General features: G+C 39.0%; 2 protein-coding genes across 7 annotated transcripts in view; one reads left to right on the plus strand and one right to left on the minus strand.

Moving 5' to 3' along the window:
* The window catches only part of LOC108757798 (nephrin), a 412,797-nt gene that overhangs the window by 85,502 nt on the left and 300,666 nt on the right, over positions 1-26,629 (plus strand). The window lies entirely within an intron of this gene.
* The window catches only part of LOC108757799 (glucose dehydrogenase [FAD, quinone]), a 31,568-nt gene continuing 20,826 nt past the window's right edge, over positions 15,888-26,629 (minus strand). For 2 of the 6 annotated variants that reach the window (XM_018502385.1, XM_018502386.1), the window contains exons 4-9: positions 26,189-26,385; positions 25,394-25,753; positions 23,923-24,070; positions 23,137-23,454; positions 22,442-22,812; positions 21,549-21,816 (exon numbers count right to left, since the gene is read on the minus strand). In XM_018502385.1, coding sequence (XP_018357887.1) covers positions 21,631-21,816; positions 22,442-22,812; positions 23,137-23,454; positions 23,923-24,070; positions 25,394-25,753; positions 26,189-26,385 — 1,580 coding nt within the window. In that variant the 3' untranslated portion in view covers positions 21,549-21,630. Of the gene's footprint in view, positions 16,057-16,264; positions 16,645-16,988; positions 17,458-17,579; positions 17,857-18,577; positions 18,673-18,742; positions 18,940-19,016; positions 19,146-19,378; positions 19,602-20,140; positions 20,609-20,665; positions 21,817-22,441; positions 22,813-23,136; positions 23,455-23,922; positions 24,071-25,393; positions 25,754-26,188; positions 26,386-26,629 lie in introns of those variants that run through there. The other 4 variants (XM_018502388.1, XM_018502384.1, XM_018502389.1 and 1 more) reach the window with 4 other exon arrangements.

Here is a 26,629-nt window from a genome sequence, read left to right on the forward strand (position 1 = left end):
GTTACGTTTGTTAGTTACCCAGAGGGAAAGGGAGTTAACGCGGAACATTAACAACGTAAAGAACATTTACCGGAGACGATGATTAATGCCCCTGAAAAAAAGAGAGTTTGAAGTAAACGCGACGGCGAACATTAACACGTTATTCGGTTCGTTCTTTTTCTTCTTTGCTGATTTTTTTTTTCTTTAAAGCGACATTATTGTTACACGTATTCCCTTTTATAATAAAACTTTTATGGTGAAATATTTGACGCAGTTTCCATTCCGCTTTACTGGCACGGTGTTCCCGTCTCCGTAAGTTTGCTTTGAGAAATTCGAGCCGCCTTACTCGAAAATTTTATTGTTCGACGAGATTGCTCGTCCGCTAGCTCGTAATTTCGGGGGGATTTCTCGCGCCTGTCTCAATAAATCTCGCGATTCGTTCTCCTTCGTTCTTATGCCGCCTTCCGGGCAATTCGTTTGAATCCTGAAAACTCTCTCCCATCGGATATTCGGCGGAACGTCTTAATATCGCTAATGAACCTTCGTGGGTTCTCGCAAAAAAAAAAGATATCACTAAATGCTCTTTTAGCGTTTGTTCTAAATACGAATTGCTTCGTAAAAGTTTTATCGTTTGAAAATTCACCTTCCGTAAGAGCACCGCCCAAAGAGATTCTAATTTTCATTATAAATGCTACTTTAATTTTCTGGACGACTTTTTTACTCAGTTCACGAGCTTTCTCGATACTTGGAAACTATACAAATTGGAGTAACTTAAAAGTAAAAGTTTAATGTCAATTTTATTATTGTTCGAAATAAGTGAGAGCGAGATTGCGAAATTTGCAGCAAAGATGAATTCGTAAGAACTCGCGAAATTATCGTGTATGAAAATGTAATTATTGTGGCTACGCCAACTGGATTTCGCAGACTTTATAGATATGTAAAGTATCGACGGTGTTTCAGTGGTATTATCGGGTTGTTACAAAACTGGAAATCTAGAAAATAAAAAAAGTCGGGGAATTTTGTAAAATTTTTTTAGAAAATTAAAAGTTTTGACTTTAAAGAAATTAATCTGGATACATCACTTACGCAGTTTTCGAATACTACCAACTTAACATTTAAATGAAAGTAATGTCAACAACGTTAATAGTAAGTTACATTACTGTGTTAAATTCTTGCTTTCTCAACAAAGTACTGGTTTCCAAATCAGGACAAAGCTACAAAAAATTAAAAAATGTTGTTAAAAGCAGCCAGAAAAATCATGAAATTTTTTTCTAGAAATCAGGGAAAAGTTAAAAGAATTTTAGGATGAGAACAATTTTGTTTCAGGAGTATTATACAGAATGATCATTGTCGAATGCCTTCTTAAAGATTTTTGGGACTAGGTTCGCTCGGTCCGCTTCGTGAGATTCGTGACGAAGCAAGCAATGTGGCACGATACGATCGGGGCTAAGGGATGGTGGCCAGAGGGAGCAAGGGGCGACCGGCATTCATCTGGGCAGATAACATCGCTTGTTAAACCCACCCTTGCCTCCGGTGTAGCTAGCACGCTTACCTGGAGGGACGCCATTGCTTCCAACATCGTACTGACACGAGATAGCAACCCTAGTCACTAGTTCATCCACCCCCTCGCACCTTCCCTCACCACCTGCGTTCACCACCATCTCGACCAGCCACACTACCATCACCACCACGAAACACTACCGGTATCACCGGATCGTCGTTACCGTCATCATCACGACCACTACCAACATCGGCCGCTATCACGGATTCACCAATCGAGCAAGCTGCTACTAGATAACGCGGTTTACTGTCGCGTCTCAATTTCGACAGCGAGTCTTCCATTATGCCACAGAGACGTGCGTACGTTGATTTTCGTGCGTGTCTACGCTGATTATTGTCGATATCGTGACATGACTACGAAATCTGATTAAGTCTGGCCCGCGGCTTTGTTCCAGAAATTCAAGTTTCTGCGAACTGTATTTACACGCTAATGTCTTACGAGGAGGAACTGGAATCGAATGTCTTCTTGCGATAGGATCGTTCCGAGAATGTTGTGGTAAAAGTTATATTATTCGAAGGTATGATATACGATATTGAGGGGAGGGAGGGGGCAACATTGTTACACGGTACACTCTTGTTGGTGCACTTGAAGATAACCGCGGCTTGAAAATTTATCGTGAAAATTTACGCGCGCGTAACCTCGCGAGAGTTAACCCCCTAAAGGTGTCTCATCGGCGGTGCAAAGTGAGTACGACAAAAATAAAGGAGGTAATAATAATAAATCATCTTTATTATGGCTGTATAATGGATGTAAAAAGGATGCTCGCAGTAATGGCTCGTAGGAAAAAGGCATAAGCCAGAGAGCTCTAGTCTCGTTCAACGTGGTTCCTAATTAATTATTGCCATAAATAGCTGAAGAAACACAATTAGCGAAGCCACTCGCGTAGGTGAGAAAAAATTTCATAAAGTGCCTTTTTGCAATAGAGCCCTACGAAAACTTCCGTTCCTTTGTGCTTACAGGTATTGTTACTCCGCCCTTGATCTTTTTTTTTCTACTTATATTACTTAGTTATTTAACAATTTGCCTCGTTATAACAAATATGATTACTAACGCAAGGGATCCTTTTGTTGGAAGACGATGGGGACAGGTGATTTCTCTTACAACATTGCAGAATTTATGTGTGCCTTCCAACAAGCGACACAATGCGACACAGTGATCATGTCATCTTTGTTTAACATTGGCAAACAACAAGGATGTAATGATCCATTGTGTCACACCGTGTCATTTGTGTCGCTTGTTTGGAAGGCACACTATGTATCTCTAAATTGTTGAAGAATAATTCCAACGATTTGCATGACATATATATATTTTCATGTGTCCTATAAATTTTATCTCGCAATGTCGAAGCCGATTTATATTCGCCGAAGAATCAACGAAGGATAATACCCTTTCCCGCCGACCGTCGTTTACGTTTGGCCGGCAAGAAACATACAAAACAAGAGTCAGCTAGCGGTAAGAAGGAGCGGTCAGAAATAGGTATCTATAGACGGGAAGAGGGACCACCCTCAGTTGCGTTCAAGGGTGCGAGCCACTGCGAGCGTCCCGGGAAACAATTGTCACGCCCTTAACGGCGCAGATTTGTCGAACGAAGACGACGGTCCGCCGACCCTTAACTTCAGATCGGAAAACGGTAGAACCCTTCGCATCCCGGAGGAGCTCGTGGATAAAATGTTGGCAAAATAAATAAAGCGTGACTGTATTCCGCCGTGCCAGGCCTTCGGGGATCTTCCTGAAAGGTCTCCATCCTCCTATACGGGAATCTGCACCTAAAGCGACGACGAAATTAAATGAGCGGCACAATTCGTAAAAGTGCTCGGTTGAAAGAACCTGCGCGGTAATCTGCTTTTCGAAGACTTTCGTTATAATAGCCGCGTCCTTTTATCGCGGTCGCGTCCATTTAACGACAGTGCCAGCTCGACTGTAAATTTGCTTTAAACTTTCGGCCATTTGCGGTACGTTTAAATAGTAATAGTTGTTTACTAAGATAATCCAAAATAATAACGTTAATAAATAATAACTATACAACAATATGAGGTAGAAGGAGAAGAGGACGATAAATACCAGCACGCAATAAAATAAATAATACTTGCGGTGATATAAATTCAGATTTACCGAGCGTGTATTACGAAAAAAGGGAAAACTAGAAAGAAGAAGAAGGGAATATTCAGGCAGTATTTGAAACTCTCTCATCGGCTTATATCGCTCGCGGCATTAATTGCGTCGGCGTCGATAGCGATTCGTCGACTTGAGCCTCGGCGGTATCCTCCGGAAGCATTCCACCGTAACTATCCGCATCCGAGGATACTGGAACCTGGCGCCTGGCCGGTAATTCCATCGCGCGAATCGGCGCGCGTCGATCGGCTGAATTCCACTTTTCGGAAAGTAGGACGGGATAACTGGCGCTGGTAGAATCGAGGAGAATCATTTCGACGTGGCGGAATCTCGCGGCGTGGGAGCATTAATGCGCGAACCGACGAGTTATCCCACATATTTACTCAAGCGGAATCGCGCGTTTCTTCCCTTTTTTTCTATTTATCTTCACCGGCGCTGCGAAATTGTAGCTTAATGCCGGCTCGTGTACGGCGAAGGCGCGACTACACGGATTGGAAGCTTCCTGTCTCCTCCTCCCTTTTCCTCTGGCGCGTTCCGCGGGACAGAAAAGAAAAAAAGGAAAGGAGAAAAAAAAAGCTAATGTGGGGGAGGGAATTACAAGAGGAAAGCGAGACGCGGTGCGGCGAGTCTCGCACATGTGTGGGGCTACGTGAAACCGGAAGCGGATACGGGCCGGGATGGACGCGGACGGACGAATGGGAGACGGTCACGGTGGGGTTAAAGCGGGAGGGAACGAGGAACGAGAGGAACGTGTGCAAGGGGGTGCGACGAGAGTTTGGACCACTGCGACGGAACCGCCGCGCATAAATCCTCTGCTTGACGAGCGCCGTTGTTTTTGCGATTTACGAAGCGCGACAATATTTGCACATTCGTTCTGCGCGATTGGTGTCACCGGTTGTCTCTTGCGCCACGACACGAAAAAAGAATAGGAGACCGGCGATAATTATTCGAGGAATCCAGACACTTTATGATGTATATCCTGAACGAAGAGGCAACACATTTCGTGATTCATAGTTGGAATTGGCGAACGCCCTGGTTTTGGTATATCTCTTATAAATTCGGTTAATGTTTGTTCCATACGAGTCACGAACAGAGGAGGACTTTATAATAGAATTTTTATACATCCCTTGCGAGATAATTAAAGTCCTAAATGGTTACTGTACTTCTTTCGAGATCACAAAATTGTCGTAGCAATATCCCGGTCCCTTCCATTGTAGAGACATCTTGTATGCCAAGTGTGAGAAAAGTAAGTCGCTTGTAACTGCTTTTATCGCTGGAAGTTAGTATAGCTCGAAAACGATATCGTTCCTTTCAGTTCCGTGCCGGGCCGTTTAATTAGTTCAATTATGACTAATAACCGCTCCGTTGGCAAGGCTGTGCCGTAGGTATATATGCACGTCCAATAAAACGTCAGCAGCCCATAAAATTGACTGGCGCGAGATTTTGTGTATTTTTCACCGTGCAGCACGTGCGGTTTTGCAGCTATAATCCGCGTTATCGTCAAAGTTTCATCGAACAACGAAAGCCCGTGATTGATAGCGAGTTGAAAGGATTAATAATACTTGTCGGGGAGAGAGAGAGAGAGAGAGAGAGAGAGAGATTTCAAGAGTAAAAGAGATCGACGCATACTCCGCAGCGTTGGGAGAATGCTTAAAATAATTAATCAATCTTTACCCTCGAATATTTAGAGAGTATCGTAAAAATGACTTAAAAATATCCTACTTTCTGCATTTATTTTACACATTTCTGTTTGACAATGTTATCTTCCTTGCTTGGCTGTGATCTCTTTTATTTACCTCTGTTCCGAATTAAATAGTTAATTTGGAGATAAAGTTTTATCGAGGGGTGTCATATCAGTGTAAAGCGAGTCAGAATAAACGCGAAGCGGAAATTCTGCCGGGCGTATCAAGATCGCCCGCAATTTCGCGTGGAATTGAACTGCGAAATCTCGATGTGAAGGACCACGTTGACCACCGCTGTCAGAAACCACGCGCGTTATTGCGAGCTTTCGTGGATTTTTTTTCCCCGCGCTCTAAAGAGAAATTTGCTGATCGCTAGGCTTTGGCTTATATGCGTCGGGGTAGATTAAAAAAAAAAAAATATGTTTTCCAGCCGACAAACGAGCCGACGAACGAGATTGCAATATCTCTCGCTGACGCGAGAGGCGATCGCGGGATCGCAAATACTAGCACGTCCCGATGTTATCATTATTATTATCAATTTAAACAGATCCCGGGATCAGTATCGGCATAATTACGCTCGGTAATGACTTGTAGGTTAATTGAGTATCGGCCAGATCGATTTTCGATAATCCGTCAAAGAGGGACGCCTCCCTCCCCTCACGGCTTGGCTCAATATCGTCGCCGGCGTGGCCACTCAAGAGAGCGCAATCAGTTTCTGTATTATCCCGCTTTATTCCGTAGCTTACGTTTGCATATATGCAGAATGTTTATTCGCGCACGTGCATAGAACGGCTATTCGTAAGCTGATGAACGTGATTGCACCAAGGCAGTGAATTAAGCTCCGCACGAGGCTTATTCGCCGAATGTTGTCGTTTGATGCAGATTATGGAGTATGATGCGTAATATTGCATTAGCTTTACGTTGGCTTGTCCGTTCTGTTTGTCGTTCTTTCGTCATCTGTGCGTCACAAGCCTATCGACATCTACCCAGGTTAAACGTCTTCCTACGCCACATTTGAACGGATTATTCTCGTGACGCGTAAGCCGCGGGAATAATCGCGTCCGACTTGAAAAGTACTATTCACAACATAATTTACGTACACGATACGTCTATCAACTTCGTTAATCTGCCATCGGTAATTGTAGCAGAGTTATAATTTTCGAAACACGCGAGCCCAACCGAGCGTTCAATGCGTTTAGACCTGTTACGTTACACACGCATGGAGACAGACGCCGGGATTGGGGAGCAATTTATTAATATCAATATTAAGTGAAAATCAACCGACGAGATTAATCACATATGAGTAAAAAATTGTCAAGATTCTTTGTGTCTACACTAACAAAAAATTAATACATATTTACAGAGATATTAATTTGTAATTGTAAGAATTTTCTATCAAGTATATTATTACTGATGATAGTCAAAAATAGTGACTGAAGCGTTTAATTTCATGGTTTAATGTAATTGAATAAATTAACTTTTGCACACACAAATACTTTCTGGCGTTGTGGCTGTATGCTCTGTTTTGGTTGTGTTTATAATTTCAAGCCACTTTTTTAGTTTTATTTTAGTTTTATTTTTAATACATATTTTTTGAATAGTACTAACAATAAGAAAATATTTACTTACGGTAAATAAATATTTAGTCAATGAGAAAAAATGATAGTTAAATTAATGGTTAATTTTTGTATCAAATAAATATATGTTTACATTTAGTAAATATTTACTTAAATCTGTTCAAACAAATCTTTCTTGAAATTTAGTATTTTTTTTAGTGTAATAATATTTCTGAATTTATACAATTCATACAATTTCCAGCAATTTTAAGTAAACTGTGCACTGATTAGGTATTTGTCGATCTGAGAACACTTTCAAACCGATCATATCATTAATATATCAGTTAATAATTATCGCGTTAATAATTTCGCATCGCAGAGCAATTCAAAGCTTTGCTCGATCCATTCAATATCTTGCGTACTGGAGAAGGACAAGATTGTCCTCGGACGAGGGTTTGCAGTTCATTTTACATTCCCCTGCTATCGAATTGCGATTTCGATTTGCTACGAATGTAATTCCAACATGAAAGACGTAATAACAGCACCCTCGGCACTTCTAACCCTCTTCACTCACTCTTGCGCGAATGGCTGTCCTTTCTCTCGGTATAATCCGTCGTGGGGGCTAATTGAAAAAAAGATGCAATATCATCGTCTCTCAGCGAAGAAAATGTGGTACGGTGCGGTGATTTGATCGATTCGTGCGATTGCACGCGTCGTTCGTTCGTCGTGATTTATATCTAGAGGAATTTATTTTATCATTCTCGCATTAATTTTAAGCTTTTATGCCCGTTTCCATCAACGTAAATTAACTTTAATTTTGATTTAACTTACTTTTCCTTAAAAATTAGGAAAAAAATGAAGAGTAAGTTGAATCGTGTAAGTTGACCTACATAGATAGAAACGGACATTATATTTATATAAATTTTAAATTTAATAATAATTTTGTTAAGTGATTTTATTCCAATTATTTAGTTCTTCTTGTATTATAGTATAATTTTGTAATTTTTTTTACTGAAAACCAAAAAACACTTAAATATAAAACGCTCCAGAAAATCTGAATATAATCAGTAATAAGCGGCATGACCGAGTTTCGTCGTATCGCTCGTTAGGCGCTTATTAGATTAAAAATTCCTGAGGCCTTTTATTTTTAAATTCCTTTTATTTTTAAGTGTTTCTTAGGTTTTCAGCAGAAAAAGTTATAAAACTATACTGTAATACAAGAAATTAAATAATTGGAACAAAATTGTCAGTAACCAAATTAATATTAAAAACAATCTATTTAACGTGAATTTTGATCACTTTTCCATGGAAAATTTAGATGTATAAAAGTGCTATCATCGTCTTTAGCGATTCAAAAAACCTAAAATTACATATATAATTTTGTTTTTAGACCAAAATCGGCTCATTTTATTCCCATCGTCCTTTACATCATTTTTGTTAAGCTGTTTTCTGTGCGTATGAATATATTGTGACATTCACGACACCTTCAGCTGCGATACCATTTACGAAACATTCACCCCTAGCGATTAATTAAAGCTTCAAACTTCACAGTCCAATTCATGTGGCATTCAGTTTGAACTATGTGACGTTGCGAAAGCGACTGAGGGTTGAGGACGATTTTGAATCGTGACTTTTTAAAATAAAAAACATCGTGCCGTCGATCCAATCGATCGTACGCCGTCACTGGAGTTTGCGACGAAATGGTGGAAAAAAAATAGGAACGCAGAGAACTTTGTGTACAGTTTCAAATGGTCTGTATTCGACACCGACATGCGCGCCTATGAAAATAGAAGCAGGGAAATAATATCTTTCTAAGAACGACGGCCGAGTTATTTCTCAAATTTCAGTGGTACTGCTCGACGCTTGAAACGCCGGATGAACGAACGTCGCGTCGGTGACTCGTCACGTCATTTCGCCATCGACCACGTCTTGGTACGTGAAAATGCAGTTATCCTAAATATAGCACGATGCTATCAAGTGCGAATGTAACGAGAGAGCCGTGGCAATGCACCTGCGAAAGCAAAGCCACAAATCGGTGCAAATCGTGTCCCGCTTATCCTCCCGTTCACATCACGTTTTCCTAGGAATTCTGGTAAAGCGGGAATCTGTTGCGATTTTGATGCCATTATTTATTATTACAATTTATCCCAATTGGCATATAATAATAATATCTTTATTTCTGTTGTACAATATACTGGTAACATGCAAAGCACTATAAAAGATGACGAATTAAGTACTAGAACAGAACAATAAAAGATAAGGCGTCATATTTGGCGCGATGTTTGAATTTTTAATTTAATTATATGAAAGAAAAAGAAGCAAACATTGTTATTTATATGGATGCAATCACGAATCGCACGCGGAACGGAAATAAACGCCTGGTGAAAAACAACACGAGAGACGTTTAAAAAATCGGAGAGTAAGTAAAAGGGTGTACGAGGAAGAGAGAATGAATTGGTGATGGAGAAAAGGGGGAGTTGGAGTACTAAGCTCGAGCTTTCCATCGGATTGGTTAACAACACCCCCCCGTTCCCGTGCGTGCGCTTACTCGGGAGTGAAATAGGATCAGGCTGCTCGTATCGCTCAGAGAACACTATGACTCCGTTCCGATAATAGGGCGATACAATCATTACCCCGCGAGTTCCGGTCGAACGTGAATTTCCCCCGAGTTACCCTCGGAAACTACCTACACCTTTCGCACGTCCTCATACACCCTTCAACCGTTGCATCACGCCATTGTATCGGACCGGACATGACGTTACCATTGAAAAAAGCTCTACGAATTGCCCCTTCATCCGCTTTTCGATCCTTCATCCCCGCGGCACGGAATTGGAAAACGGGCAGCTCTGTGAAAAAAAACGTTGAACTTTTTACGGCACATGCGATTAACCTCGTGACGAATATGACGCGCACGAGATATTATTTTATATTTTAACGACTGAGACAGTTTAAACGATGCGTGACATTTTGCGCGATTTTATGTCATTGGAGAAGATTGTATAAATGGAACAAGAAATTATATATTTCGCAAATATTGAAAACGCTGCTCCTGGATAACGCTGTTGAGCTTACTGTCTATAAAGTGTCTCGAGCGCGCCAATTATTCCGCTTATATTCGCGCAAGTCAATTACGAGATGATTATTAACGTGCTATATTATAGCGCAGCACGCGCGCGTTATGTTTTCTATCCGCAAAATTTGACCGCGACATACCGCAGGTATCAGCATTCAAATCTAGTAACATTAACTTCGTCGTGCTATAAACGCGATAATGCGATGCGGGCTACTTGAAAATGACGATGTTACATCAATGCCCTAATGAATCAGCGGTAAGCGAGCATCGATCGATTAATCACGGAAAATACGATCGGTCTCGTTCCGCAAAAGCTCCCGAAACTCAACCGCCGACATGTACTTGATACGCGATTGATATCTCTCATCCAGGTGTTCTCTATGATCCGAAATTAATTGTGTTATTCCTCGCTGTGGCAACGAGTTGATTTTTGCTAATTTATTCTGGAGATAGATATAACAACTTGGGCGGGTGAGTGGCTATCAATGGAAATTTATTTAAACGTCACTCTAATTGGATCATCTTACACAAGCGACGGAGAGAGTGTGTAACGAGAGTTCTGAATATAACGAGCCCATCTTCTTGTATGTACCGTTGCGTTACGTAATTGTGACTATTCCGAATTTAATAATACGCTTCCGCAGACGAGTGGGTGGCCGTTGAATTAATTGCGCTAATTGATCTTTGCGGTGTACCACGTGCACGTACCGTGTCCCATTTTGCTCCACTTTCTTGTACCTTATTATCTCGAGGTCCAGGCGACATCACGATATTGATTTCCCGAAAATTGTTTCTCGAAATAGATTCTTCCAGTCAGAGAGAACATTGTATATTTTATTAAGAATATTGGAAGATGTTAATTAAAGTTAGTGGAAGAGCACCGTTTTTAATTAGGAATTTAATCATATATTGCATGAGAGGTATATTAGTACAATTTTAAATAATTTTTATACCCCTTTCTATAGCTTATATCTTTAATTTTTACGATTTTTCTACGCGAAAATAGAATCGCTCGTCGATCTTATTCGTAGAAGTGCACTTTGACCAGATCTCGAGAAGCGAGAGGATCGACTTCTCTCTCTCTCTCTCTCTCTCTCTCATCTTATTTTCTGGTGCTAGATGCTTTGTACATTGTCCCCGACACGATCGCGGCTGCATGCCGCGCAAAAAGTAGGACAAAACCGGCCCGCTCCGACGACGGGCCAACTTGTGTAACGACGCCCCTTTCCCCCCCGCACGTGTCAAGTCCGCTCTCGGGAGTGGGACATTTATTACGACGACTACCGACGACACCAACAACTTTCTCCGGTAGGATAAATAACGAGGCAGTTGGCAAAATATTTTATCCACGGCAGTACGTTGAGCCACGCGTCCTAAGCCTATGTGGCTTAGGACGCGAGATGCGATTGGTCCCTTTTCGTTTCTCACCTCGTCGAACATAGCAAACCATAACGATACTACCCTAGATTTGTCGGGTAATCTGCGAGGTCAAATATTAACGATTCCACTCGTTTGTCTGCCAACTTTGTAACAACGAGGATCCGCGGATGATTGAGAAACTTATCGTAGCCATTACCCGAACGATAGAACGTTAAACAACTAATGTCGAAGTTAGTATCGAAAATATTCGGTTCGGTGCTTTGATTCGCAGATCGTTTGTTAAAAGGCTGTTATGAGTCCATCGAATTTTTTATACAGATCGAACGTGAATATATACACAAAATATAGACAATATACATAAATAAATATGCATTCTTAGAATGTTTTATCAATAAGACAAATTTTTATTTTAGTCTGATTTTCCAATCTGCTTTCCAAAAAAATATGCAATTACATAAGAATCCGATGTTTAATTATGAGATACGTAATCGAGAACCGATAATATTACCGATAATATTACTGCCAAATTGTTCTTTCCGCCACATTAAATCTCTTGTGCTGTGTTTGAAGGAGATTCTTCTGACACGTCCATAGTTTTCAAATTACATGCGTAATCTATGATAAAGCATGCAAGAAAGTGTAAATTTTGATAGTATGTATCCTAAATTTAAATCTTCACATTATGTAAAAAACATGAATTATTATATGAAACTGAAGATGCGATAAATTTAAGTTCAGAATGGGTCGAGAATTTTTACTTTTACTTTCAGTGGCGGATGTTCAGAAACGATGTTTTGTAGACGTTAAACGGTTCGCACATCATTATGTTTTAATTAGAAGAGAAATGTTAAATATCGAGATAGTTTTAAATGTAATTATTTGTTTGTTACTTCGCTATATCTGGGCCTCGCGCAATTTTAGTCTACGTTAATGCCGCATTAAAGGCGCTAGAAATTATAAATTTCGGCGTCAAAGCGACCGGTGTTATTATCTAACGAGGCAACGGCGATTTCATTACGCTGGGCGCGAAGGGCTCACCCGGTATAATCGGATTCGCCTCGTGGAGGAATTGGGGCATAATTTTCGGAAATACCCGTGACCGCACCTGCTTTATCAGTCCGATATTTCGCAATTTAATGGATTACATAATTCATAAAGGCTTTACCTCATAATGGGCTGCAGTTTCGTGCCGTCCTCTTAAGTGTCTCCATAAATACATTACGCAATTTCTGTCTACGGTTTCACGACTGGAATCTTGAAAACAGGTATTGATTCATGATGCTATTTAATGAAGTAGATTGTGAAGATATTCGTCGAAAATATATTTCGCTATATTAGCTTTTTCGTTTTTTACATTACCATTATATATCAAAACGACCCAAGGATGCAGTGACGTTTATGGAGACCCTGAAAAATAGCTCGTGACTTCGCGAGACCAGAAGTCATCGGCCTAAGGAATTATACGCGGCATAAAACGAGCGGCAGTTAGTATTACGAGAATTGCTTCCTCTACTTTTGTGAAGCGCGTGGCACTCGCGCCCGGGAGGTCACTGGGAGGCGTTTGAAGTCGGCGAGTCTCCGGGGCCAACCGCCATCCGCCGCCATCCTACCATGAATTCATTCGCACCCTCATGAAATTCAAAGCAGTCGTTACGGTCCTGGCACAACGACAACGAGTGCGATGCGACGACGGCGAGGACGAAGAGGACGAGATGGCGCGGACGGTACAGTTACGTGCGCGGATGTGTAGCGACGCGCCTAGCTACCTACGTGCTCTTTCGGCTCGCATGGGGGCTGGAGGGTGTTCGATGTTTTATTTATAATTTGTTTATCTCATCATCTGCTCGCGGACCTGCCGACTTGTGTATGTAACGGTGTCTACACGCTGCTGTCGCGTCCGTCAGTGACTCTCAAGCGTCCGTTGAAACATGAATAGTCAAACATCCTTTTCTCCTTTTCGTCGTACGTCTCATTGGGGACTTTTCTCGCGAGCATCGGTCGGCACGAGTGAAGTAGATAAACTCTCTCGTTGAGTTCCTCGAGCGAACTCCTGGTTCGTTCCATGTGAGATGGAGAGAAGCACGACGGAAGTATGTTGAAGTCGGAGGACTTCTTGCGAATGTCTCAGAATTTTGATGGCGTTCGGGCGATATTTTCCCTTCGCGCTCGCAACGTCGATAACAAGTATGGAATGTAGATAGGTGGAACATAGATCTCGTGCGATTTGTTACATAAAATTACGCGATATTCGGACGGATGTGAAATTTAAGAAAACATTTGCCTAGTTGATGCCAACTAAAAGTAACATAATATCAACGTTATAATTTGCACTTAACTCTGTAAAACTTTCAGAATAAATTATCTGAAGAGTGAAATCTTAATTTAAAAAATTGAAAATTAGGCTATTTTCAAGACTTTTTCAAGACTGTCCAATTTTCATTCTTTAAAGTGAGATTTTACTCTAAAGAATTTAGAAAGAGCAGTGTAATTACGTAATAATATTACTATGTAATAATATTACTATAGCATGATATTATGTTACTCTTAGGTTTATATTTACAATATATGGTTACTTAAGGATTAAAAGTTACCAAAAATTTATGAACGAATTTCATCGCTGAATCCCTACACTAAAAAAAAAATCTTAATTTTAAAGAAATATGTTTTTGCTCGTATTCAAAAAAATTATTTCTTTGGATCAATGAAAATATCTTATTTTATACAATATCTTATTTTCAAAGAAGTATTTTTTTGAAATTAAGATTTTTTTTTAGTGTAAGTAACCATTATAAATTTAATCTTTAGATAATTATAATTATAAATTTTTAGATAACATACATTGTGAAAACGAGTTTAGTTCATGTCGATTGGCTACGACTACTTCGGGCTCTCTCTTTAAAAATGCTTTGACTCGGATTAATTCTTTGCGATATATCCTGCTATGTTACGTTGACCGATAGTAACAATTCAAACTTCGCAAACTGGTCGATTTAACGGAAGTTAACGATAGCTCCAATTATTCAATTTTCCAGTGGATTTTATGCGACACACAGTCACTTTGAGTAATCGTAATGTTCTATCGAAACATAGTATCGTAGAGGTATTATTTCACCTTTCTCAGAAGATTTCGTAAGAAACAATACCTTGAAGGTGTTAGATGAATGCTCATTGTCATTTGCACTACATCTTGTGTTCCATATCAGATACGAAACGTGTACTATTCCGGATGCGTTCGAGTGACCTGATCTGACATTCTCTTGTCGAAGGCGAGAACACGTTCTCGCCATCGACATGTTGAAATTCAAGGACACTCCTTATAATAGCAATTCACAGCATGCAGAACTCGTATAAATAACGTGCACAATATAGTCTTCAACAATTCAAAGAATAGACAGAATATAGGTGAACGGCTATGAATAATGGCAGTTCATATTATCATAATAGAAAATCGGCTGAAATAGTCACTGCTAAAATGTTACATTAATTTAGCGAGCAGTAAGAGCTTGTATAACATTTCTTGCAAATGTAAAAATATTTTTGGCGCCCTTACAATGTACATTTGAGGCAAATTCTTTTACTTAGGAACGTTTCAAGATAATTGTTTTAACATAATTTGGTGGTGCAGGGGGATTTCCTCAATATTCGAACTGGTCAATTATCTGTTCTGAATAGCAGCCCAATTATATAGATAGATCTTCCGAGCGGTTCATCGGATTTAATGCACTCTGGAGGCAAGCGCATTCGATCTTGAAAGGTTCAGACGGGTGAATAGCTACTGAGGTCAAGCGAAGGGTTGCGAAATCGCTCTCGTATAAGCACGCGAGTCTAAGGAGGTCGAGTACCCAGCTCTCTCCAGGTTTCCAGCTTCTCTGAATCCTAACGGGTACCCGTCCGTACCGCCGTGACCTCCTCCAAGGTGTATTCCTTCGTTTTATTCCCTTTCTATCTTAATAATTGAGACGTAGGATATCGTAAGTGGATCCTTTGAGATTTCTGGGACGTATTCTTTCGCGGTGCCATAGTTGTCTGCGAAGACGAGCGAAATGACTTCGATTTTGTCGACGATTAAATTTATAATTTTCAATCGTTTTACTAACCTGGATAGCACGCGACTCGGTCGAATGGAATTTGATTTAACTTAAATATTTAGGTAGTTTATTTCTGGGCAGTTAAGATCAACTGGAAATTCCATATTTTAATGTTTAATGTAGAAATAACTATGGCATGAATAATTCAAGTTTAAGCTGTATAAACAAGTTACATGATCTACACCAATATGTACTATTTTATGAAATGCTTTAAATTAACTTGTCACAGTGGTTATAATTCAACTTGGCTTCGTTATTATGACAGCAAAAGCAAATTCTGTAAAACAAAACTGTTCATTCATAAATTTCCATCTTATTTTTATTGTTGCAACTGTTATCCAAAGTCAGTATAAACGTAAACGCAACAACTGCCAAGGTACAGAAAAAAACAGAGCTTTATGTAAACATGTATATTTTTATTAAACTTCACAAAAAGTTATGGTATGCTTACAAAAAACATAACATGGAAATAAAGACTAATTCTACATCTAATTCTTTGGTATTAAAAGGCAGTTTACATAATCTTCTTTATTTAATTGTTGATCACTTTGTACTCGTTCTTGATGAAATCAGCGACTCTCTCACCGATCATATTGATCGAGGCAACGGGATTACCGGAAATCATCTAAGAAATATAGAAAGGAATTAATTGATTACAAAAGATAGAGATATTAATTAAATTTTTTTTCTTAGGGGACATTGTATATAAATTTCATAAAAATTATCTATCGAGTTAAATTAATTTTTAGATACGAGCTAATAAGAAAAAAGTTTATGATATGATTATATTTTAATTGATCGTGTTTGTAAAATGTCGAGATTTGTTTATTTACCAGTGGCATAATGGAGGCATCGGCCACTCTTAAACCATCTATGCCATAAACTTTGAGAGCTGGATTAACGACAGCCATGGGATCCGAAGAGGGACCCATTTTGCAAGTACCGGCCTGATGATTTTCGGGCCTGGTATCGTATTGGAATTTGCAATCCCAATACTCATAATTCATTTCTCCATTTTTTTTATATTGTTCGCATTCTGGGATAATTGTATCTATCATCGTTAGATTGTACTTTTTCATCGTTTCTGCTTGTGATAGCTTGAAAATATACTGAATACCCTGATAAATAATCGATCGATCTTGCGGATGCGCTAAATCATTGCTCCAAATGATCGGAGGATTTAAAGGATTTTTTGAGGCCAGTATTAGTCGACCTAGAATTTATCAGTGAAATATGTCTTGCAGCAGTAAGAATTTTCAGTCTTTACAGAAAATAATACAATTTTCTAATTTTATTTAATTTGTTGATACTTTTTATTTTAATTATAATTACTTCTAATTAGAATGCAATTATATTGATTTTCTTCTAATGCGATTGCAGATAAAAAATATATTAAAATAATTTTGATGAGAAATACTAATATCAGAAAGAGTTGAAAGTGTAGTTTTATAATCTCGTTCACCATGTTGCCATGCATAGCTATCTACATTGTCAGTATTTTTATGCTAATATCGCGCTATTTAGAGCAAAAGCTGAGTTACATACTTATTGACTTACCTCTACTTAACGTTTGAATATTTACGGCGATAAACCTAACAGTTTGTTTGTTATCGTACATTTTCAAGTCCTCAATTCTGCCGCCTGTATTGCAAATGGCTTGATAGCCAGCGAAGAAGAACTGAATGTCCGGATCATCAGCGGTAGTGTAGTTGGACGCTAGTATGCCAGTAACCTGGGCCAATCCCGTAGATGATAATGGGCCGGTTTGATTGTATAAATATGTATCGGCATTGTTCACATTTAGTTCATTTATATGCGTCTCACCGAGACTGAAGTCCACGCCGTACGACGCATGGTTATGAAGATTTTCACCGACTCCCGGCAGATCGACGACCATGCGAATTCCCATCGAGTCTAGATGTTCCTTCGGCCCGATACCCGATAGGAGCAAAAGCTGAGGCGAATTTATAGCGCCAGCCGTAAGAATCACTTCTCTCTTCGCTTTTACGTTGTATTGCCGGCCGTTCTACAAATTGTAAGTCGTTCATCAAGCCATGTGACTCTCGGGACAAATCATCATTTATTCATGAAGATGCAATTGCGAAATTGCGCCCATAGAAGCTCGAGAAATATGAGGTGTTGACTCACCATAATGAAAGTGATTCCGACGGTTTTTACTTTTGATAAACTTCTCATCGTATTGACTTTCGTTACGATCGCGTTTAGAGCCACGTGTAGATTTTTGCGATTCCTGTTTGGCCACAGGTAAGCTCTGGCGGCACTAAGCCTGACGCCATTTCTGCTGATTGTTTGTGCCACGGTAAAACCCGTGATATTCTGGCCCACTAGGTCCTCGCTGACTCCTAAACCTGTTTCCTCTGCAGCCGTCAATATATCCCAAACGAATTGCGGCTGCCAGGGGAATCTATTAATGAAAGTAATCAGCGAGTTTAATTCGTACGTGTAGATCAATTAAATCGGCGGGGAAACTATGAGGATTACGTCAGAGACACGCTTTAGTTCTCAACGCACAGATCCTGTTTAATGAATCCGGATCAGCCACGCTAATTGCGATAGATAGAGATAAATGCGTTGAAATATTCTTTGATGATAAAACTAATTTTCAAAGGATAACTAATTATATAACAGATATCAAAAGATTTTACGCAACGGCAATCACAATTTATTCCGCAGAATTATTACTTTGAAAAAAAGACATGGATATCTTTAGATTGTTTTTCATTTTAAATGACGTAAACAGTTGTGTAGCGAGAGAGAGAGAAAGAGAGAGAGGAGGGGGGGGGGGGGGGCAAAGAGTGTGAAAATTAAAGTAGTATAAAGGTTATGATACACAAAAAGAACTTAAGTAGTAAGCAAATCAACATTTTGGATTTTCTACTGTTTACGTTATTACTTTGTTTTTTTTACTGTGATTCGCTTACTGCTTAAGTTCTTTTTGTGAGCTATAACCTTTATACCACTTTAATTCTTACACTCTTTTTGTCGCTGTCATAACTGTTTACGTCATTTAAAATAAAAAACAATTTGAAGTCATTTGTATCTTTTTTCAGAGTAAAATTCTGCGGAACAAATTGCGATCTTAATGTTTTTCTGCGTGTCATGGACTTAAGAAAATTGACATTTGCCTTTCAACCGTCATTGGACCTCCAGTCGCATGATCCTTTGCCCTGACCCTTCCAATTTCTTTATTGTCTTCCGATTTAAAGAAATACGGTAACACCTAATGTACAAAAATTAATAATGATTTATGTGATATCATGAAGATTTTATTAGTAATATTTTCTCCGTACGTCTTCCCACGACCATCCCGCGTTTCCCATTTCTATCCATCTGTCATAATCTTTCGCGTGGCCTCGATGATACGCCATACCATGATGGGAGGAGCATCCTCCGAGGTTTTTACCCCTCGGCCAGCTGCAACTGCCGTTATATCTCAAGCACGCGTACGATTCATTGGTGGTTTTATAATTCCAATCCAGTTCGGTGTCTGTAATATCGCACGATTAAAATTAATAGCAAACAATTATTAATATTAGCATCTTTGAAGAAATCAAAATGTATTACTGAGATAGAGTTGAAGGTTGCTCGGTATTTGCATGCCAGGTAACTCGTCTGGTCCAGCTTCTACAAGAAGCACGTTCCAGTTCTCAATTTCACTCAGTCTAGCGGCTACGACTGATCCGGCTGCACCACCTGAATTAAATATACAAGATTGAATAGGTATTAGTTTATAGTCATCGTAAACTAATATCTTTTCAACATCAATTCGTTTACAAATAAATCTTAATGTTGATTTTAATTGATACGATTTAACGAATGTTGAGTTTTTACGTTCACTGAATATAATTTCACAAAACGTTTCGTTCGATTACTAGACAGATAGATTTAATAGCCCATTATGTTTACGGGTAAATTGATTATCTTACCTCCAACGACAATGAAGTCGTAAATAATTTGCGGCCTCTTGATAGGCGTGATTCGCTCGCACATTCCGTTAATTATTGGGTTATAGGCAGCTAACATGTTCATCATAGACAGAAACAAAGTGGCAGAATTGCCGTTGCAGACATCGGTCAATGAGAGTCCGTTTACGGGGAAGGGCGACGAACATGGTGCTTCCGGCACATCGTAGTCCAGCGAGTACATGTTCTATAATACCGTATAACGTATAGTTTACACGACTAAATATATTGCGGCACTTAAGAATGTTGATCTCGAGTTTATGCATCGTATAAACCGTAGAACGATGCTCCATTATTTTGTGAATATCACGGCCATTACTGTTGTGAAATCACTTTACTCTCGCAATCAAATTACGAATAACCGTAATAATCTACGAAGATTTAATATTAAGTCTTGCATATAATTCTCTCGATTAACTTTGTTGAATTCTATAAAAATTCTAATTACGGTAGACAAATATTATTTTATTCGACTATACTTGTTGTATGTCAATTTTTTAAAATATCGTAAAAAATTTTAACGAAGGAATTATTTGATATACTTATTATTATTATTATTATTTGATATTCTTACTATAGTGTCAAAATTTTGAGTTACACTTAAAAATTTAAAACCTGATTTTGTTTTTCATGGTATTCCTACTTTTATTATTAACTTTTTAAAAATGTCTTTCCTTTACACCCAATACAATTGACAAGCGATACATCCGTAGAATAACAACGTACCATTTTCTGTGAATAAGATCGTTGCAAGGAGTATTGTCCGTCGTGCTCGGCTTTTACTACCTGATTGCGGCATCCGTTTTGTTGTCGCTTTGTTATATACCCGTTTCGCATATATGCATATGCACGTATGCACGTACCGTGAAATGTCTAGCTGTGATTAAGTGCTCAACGCACATAACATAAAAACGATAATAACGGCGCTGTTATAACCCCTACTTGTCACACTTGTAAATCACCGCACGTGCTATCATTTACAAAAAATGACGAATAGTCTGTCATTAAAATAGCACAAATAAAATAGATACGAGTTATTGTGATTCCGTTGAACCCATTTGCACATTCCAGAAGTTAGAGTAAAAGCTTGTGTATTGCACATGAAACCTTTGTAAGCGTTAATTTATTGATTATTTAAAGTTTTTATCAAATTGCTTTATACAGGCGGATTAATTTCAATAAATATTTAGTTGTTAACAAGCAACTCTTTTATTTTTAAGACTTCGATTATCGCATTTATTTAGAATTATTGCATTTAATTGCAATTATTGCATTTATTTACGACACGTACACGCAATTCATAGGATCGATTGGAAGCAAGCGGTTATTCTATATTTAGTCTGCTACTATGCAATCTTGTTTATTTACAATATTTTGATTTACACTCGGATGATTCGAGAGTGGCCGAACTATCCATATTTATAATCCATTTCGTTTTTTTTACATATTTTTTGTTAACAATTAATTACTATGTTTTTTGGCGGTTGGTGTACCAGGTACCAGAATCTGTCTTTGGTTATTATTTCGATAGGACATCCATGATAATATCTATTACATGCTATTACAACTACATATTGAAAGCTATGTACGTAATATGGAAAAAGATTATTAGCATTAATATATACATCTAAACTTCTTCGTAATTCTAAACTTGATGCATACAGTAACTAAAAACAACAGGAAATTGTAGCTTATTCGTGGAATTAATAATAGTAACAATACTCGTAAGTTATACGAAGATTTATGCTCGTTGTGTCGCAGCTAATTGATTGATGGCGGATCTCTCGACTAGCTGCGATGCTATGAGGCATAATCTTAGGAAATTCCTAACTGGAAATTAAGACATGGCGGTACAGCGAGACGACGACTGCCATCAGTCGTACGACTCACTGCGTTAGTAACAATAATTGCACGTTGCAACATAATTTTGAGTTTTAACGTAGCGCTCGGGCTATCGAGCGGGATGCAAGTCCAGCTCGATCGCTCGACCATACCGAAGAGAAAGGAAACCGCAGCCTACGGGGATCTTCCAGAAAGTCCTTGCCTTTGGTCGCGTTCTCGCCGACTTTTTTAGGCTGCGGAATACGTATCGATGGATGCAATAAGCGACTAGATAGATCGTGGAGCGCCTGGACTACCATATAGCCTGATCCCAGTCGATGTACTTGATCCCCCAAAGTAACAGGTCCAGCGTACTCTCGATCGTCGTGCGTGAACTAGGAAACATGGTAAATTGCTGGTGACTCATGATGCATCCAATGATGATCATTTTTCCCTATGGGGCAAGGGTTTTTGTCTTTCCCGTACCATTGTGTACCGGCAACACCCCAATCGGACTTGATGAACGCTGCCGCCCTTTCGCCGATCATCATGGCCGGGGCTGCCGTGTTGCTGGACGTTACCTTGAAACAAAATCATTCTATATCTCTTCTTTTAATTTTCACGTCAATTAGATCATAAAATTATATTTTAAGCCTTCACGAGGAATTTTATAAATATATAAAACAAGATTAAATTTGAGTTATTTTATAAAAATGAATGACGGACATAAATGGAAAGCTTATAAATTCGTTAATTTAACTTTGAATGATTTATATAATTCATATAAGATTTTAAAATAATAATCTAGTGCATATTTATTTATAATGTTTATGCTGTATATTTTAATGTACGTATATATGATTTATATTCATACATATTTAGATTCTTCAATTCTTTCACACAGCGCATTAAATTATGAAATAAAATACTGTCTTAAATTCTAACACAAATTATAGAGTCTCTAAAATAGGCTTTACGTAATAAAGAATCCCAACGAATGATTAAAAACTTAATGACGAACGTACATTCGAACGATAATAGCACGTTAATCTTAAAAAAGAATCTTCGCAACGAAAAAATTCGAGTATCTCGCGATCTTCGCTAATGATCGTCCATTTGGTGTTCAGTGAGTGCAGTAAAAGCACAAAAAAGAAGGGAAAACACATCAACACTCGCGATATTCCCGCGATTACAGAAAATACCTACCACTGGCATAATGGACGCGTCGGCCACCCGGAGGTTCCTGATGCCATATACCTTCAATCGATTGTCGACTACGGCCATGGGATCATTAGGTGGACCCATCTTGCAGGAACCCGCTTGATGATTTTCCGGGCCGGTATCCTGGCGCACGACGCAGGCCCAATATTTTTTGCTCAGATAAGGATACTGGGAGCAATTGGGCGACGGTTGATTACTCAAAACCATATTATACTTGGCCATGGCACTGGTATTGGCGAGGGACAACGCAATCCCGATACCTTCCACGAGGATATTCACATCAGTAGAATCGCTCAGATAGTTGCCCCAAATGACTGGCTTCTCGAGGGGGTTGTTACTGGCGAGACGTAGTCTCCCTGCGGCCAAGTTCGTTTATTGGCGGTGGTTAATCGGTGACAGAACGGTACGCTACATTGACGTGCGATACATTGACTGTCGAAATTCACCGGAATTTCACGGACCACCGAGATGCAACGTGTAAACATTGATTAATCAATTTGTAGAAATTTTCCCGGTGATAACCACGGTCGCGAACGAGCCGGTCCTATCATTCCCGCGTTAAATTACGGACGGAATTCATGGTGGTCGGTGATCGATGATAAATTGATTGAAATTACCATCTAATTAGTCAATTTTTGCGGGCGGAAGTCCGGTACTTCGGGCTAATTACGTTCACTTACCCTTACTACGCGGCTGTGTCGTTGTCGGCGATATGCTGATTCTGCGACCATTATTGTCCAAAGTGGTACCTGCTTCGCCGGTTATTGCGCAGGCCGCCTGGTAGCCACCGAAAAAGAACTGGATATCAGGATGATTCTTAGTCGCGTAGGTCGACAGTAACATCCCGGTCAATTGCGATAAACCAGTCGACGACATCGGTCCTTTTTGGAAGGCGAGATATTCCGCGGCACTCGCCCAGTTCAGGTCGAACAGATTCGGTTGATTGATGGTCCACGATAAAGTGTACGACACGTGATTATGCAGGTTCTCCCCGACACCTGGAGCAAAATGGTTCAGTCGATTAAAAACGCAATTATCGACTTTGACGTAATTCCGGCCGGTGATCCGATCGGGCGCCAACTTGACGCTCGTTTCCATCATTTATGTTCAATAAGAACGAAAACTTTGCGCTTTTCGTAATTAACGTAGACGTTGGAACCTATATCCGCGAGAATTAATCTCGGTCGTACTTTAAATAAGATGCTCCGAAGTATCTAAGAACTAATTTTCTTCAATGCCTAATTAGTTTTCTTTCAACAGCACGAGACTCTTGTTTGACTCTTTGTCAAATTTATACCTAGCGAAAGACTTGATGCTATCGCGTCAATGCTAATTATCGAATCGAGTAATAAACTTTCGTGCGTCATCGATGAATTAGGCTAAATTCTATCGAAGGATTATTATCTTCTCTGAGAGGTACATCATCGTACTCATAATGACTTACGTACGATGAATGGATCGCTTACCTGGAAGATCCTTGACGACTGTGACGTTCATCGCCCGCAGATGTTCCTTCGGCCCGATTCCGGAGAGTAGCAACAGTTGAGGCGAATTTACGGCACCACCGGAGGCGATTACCTCCTTTGTGGCGCGGGCAACTCGAAGTTCACCATCCTGAAGATGCGTTCATTGAAACTCACATCACCAAACTCACCGACGCGCTTTAGAGCGCGAACTTGATTTCGCGTTTAAGTGCCGATAACTACTCCGGCAAAAAGCAAAGTTCCCCGATGTCGCGTGATATTGTCATATTATGTCCCGTCTAGTTTCAACAACGTGTACATTTTGCGGAATTTAACGCGTCGTGCAACTATTAATTAATGAAAACACTAAATCAAGTTCACATTAGGTTAGTACGGCCTTTTAGAATTTATTCTCGAATATCTAAACGTGTCCGAGTTAAATATAGTAAGACATATTGATTATTGATTTTTACATGAAAAACTTTTAAATGCAGCAAACAAGATAAAAATTATCCTCTTAATACCCGTGAAAGTGACTCTATTAAGCGAAATCTGCGCATAAGCTATCAGCTATTATGTAATTATTGATTTGCGTATGAAAAACTTGCAGCTTCAGCGAGTGAGATAAAAATGATCTTTTTAATATACCCATGTAAAGTAACTTCATTATGTGGTATCATTATGTGGTAACTATTATATAATTATTGGTGTGCACACGAAAAACTTAATTTCAGCGAACACGAGATAAAAACAAAAGTTTTTAATATCCGTGAAAATGACTTTGCATTGTGCGACTTTTGCGCATGATTACTAGAGCGTTATATCTTAATATAAGCTGAAACAATAAAATAAGACCCTCGGCAAATTCCCACTCGTGCATAATACAGATTTTTCAAGCGTGACGTATTCACCGTATTAATAAAAGTTGCAGCGTGTTTCGCTGTAACTTTCGATAAAAAAACTATTGCTCGCGATTTCATAACAAGCAGGATTTCCGGAATCCATAAAAAATTGTATCTGTCAATCACGATACTTAAAAATAGGTTTATAGATGTTGCTATAATTATAATAATTTGAAAGTCCTTACTAATCTTATTATTATTAATCTGTGATAAGTGACTTGATTTTTATGAAAAATGACAAATTAAAATTTCATCCCACATATCTCTTTTACTTATAGATATTAAAAACTTAAAATAGAATATTTAGATATATCCATAATTAAATTGGACTTTAAATTAGATTAAGTCATTAAATAATATTCAATAAATAATAATGAAGTGATTTTCTATTAAATGAAGTTTCTAACATTTTAACACAACTGCTAATATATTACGTCATATTTAGAATAATATTAGTTAAGAAAATAATTATTAAATTAAATACATATTCAAATAAGCTTTTAATGTAGGATGAAATATAAAGGAAAATATTATTATCGCCGAGTTAAGAGAATATAAACGCATATACTAACTTGATAAAATTGTACTCCAACGGCCCTGTGATTTTCTATCAAGATCTTTGTGACAGTGGCGTTTAAGGAGATGTGCAAATTGTGTCGCCACCGTACCGGTCGTAAGAACGCTGCGGCGCTACTCATTCGGACACCGTCCTTACTTGTGGTTTGAGCCACAGTGAATCCTGTAAAATGGTCACCATTCAGGTCCCCGCTGATCGGGTATCCTCTTTCAGCTGCCGCGGCGAGGATGTCGTCTGCGATTGCAGGCTTCCACGGAAACCGTTCGACGGTTAGCAGACCACCGGTCGAATGATACTTGCGACCAACTCGATGGATCTCCGTGTTGTTCTCGGAGCACATGAAGTACGGCAAGACCTAAATAAGATCGGTTATTATTTCTTGCGAGTGTATTTCTCGTTCGATCTCTTCAAATATCCTGGAGTTGAGAACTTTTAGAGATCAATATTTGAAAAATTATACCGGTACTTTCTCTTCCTAAATGTCATTTTATAGAATTACGAGACTTTTAATATCATGGTTAGTATACCATATGCTAATTACATTGTAACTTGTACTTTACAATACTTTTTATTAGTTCAACAAGTTACGACTGAATAATTACGTCGATATGAAATGGTTAGTTTGTATCTTTTATTCTCTGTAGTGTCTCATTTGAGATAAGTATTATAATTAAAAAAAAAAAGAGAGATTCTAAATAACTTCAATTTTGCCTTTCACTTCAATTCGTCTGTATTTAGATTATTCAAAATACTTGAAATAGTTTATTGGTACAGGTTTATGGGATCTTACATCGCGCCAACTCCATCCCTGATTGCCCATAGCTGCCCAATTGTCAAAATCTTTCGCGTGGCCTCGCATATACATCATACCATTGTGAACGGACGTCCCACCTAGATTTTTACCACGCGGCCAACTGCAGGATCCGCCGCTTAACAGACAAGCGTTCATCTCGTTCGTGGTTTGATACTGCCAGTCAATGTCAGATCCTATCGACAAAATTGTCAGATCGTTTTAACATGCGTAAAGCCCGCAACGGATCGTAACAGCACTCGCAATAATATAGATTCCAGATGAGCACAGCAACAATTTCCTCTCGGAGGTGCTCGAAACACTGGTGTGTTTTAAATAAAAGCGATATGATTACTCGCATTATTCCATACCCGTCGATATCTCAGATACACGTGGTGAGTCATTTCCACTATAACGTCCCTACAGATTTTATTATAACTA

Source organism: Trachymyrmex cornetzi, unplaced genomic scaffold (assembly GCF_001594075.2).
Source record: "Trachymyrmex cornetzi isolate Tcor2-1 unplaced genomic scaffold, Tcor1.1 scaffold147, whole genome shotgun sequence".
In the NCBI taxonomy this organism is placed as follows: domain Eukaryota; kingdom Metazoa; phylum Arthropoda; class Insecta; order Hymenoptera; family Formicidae; genus Trachymyrmex; species Trachymyrmex cornetzi.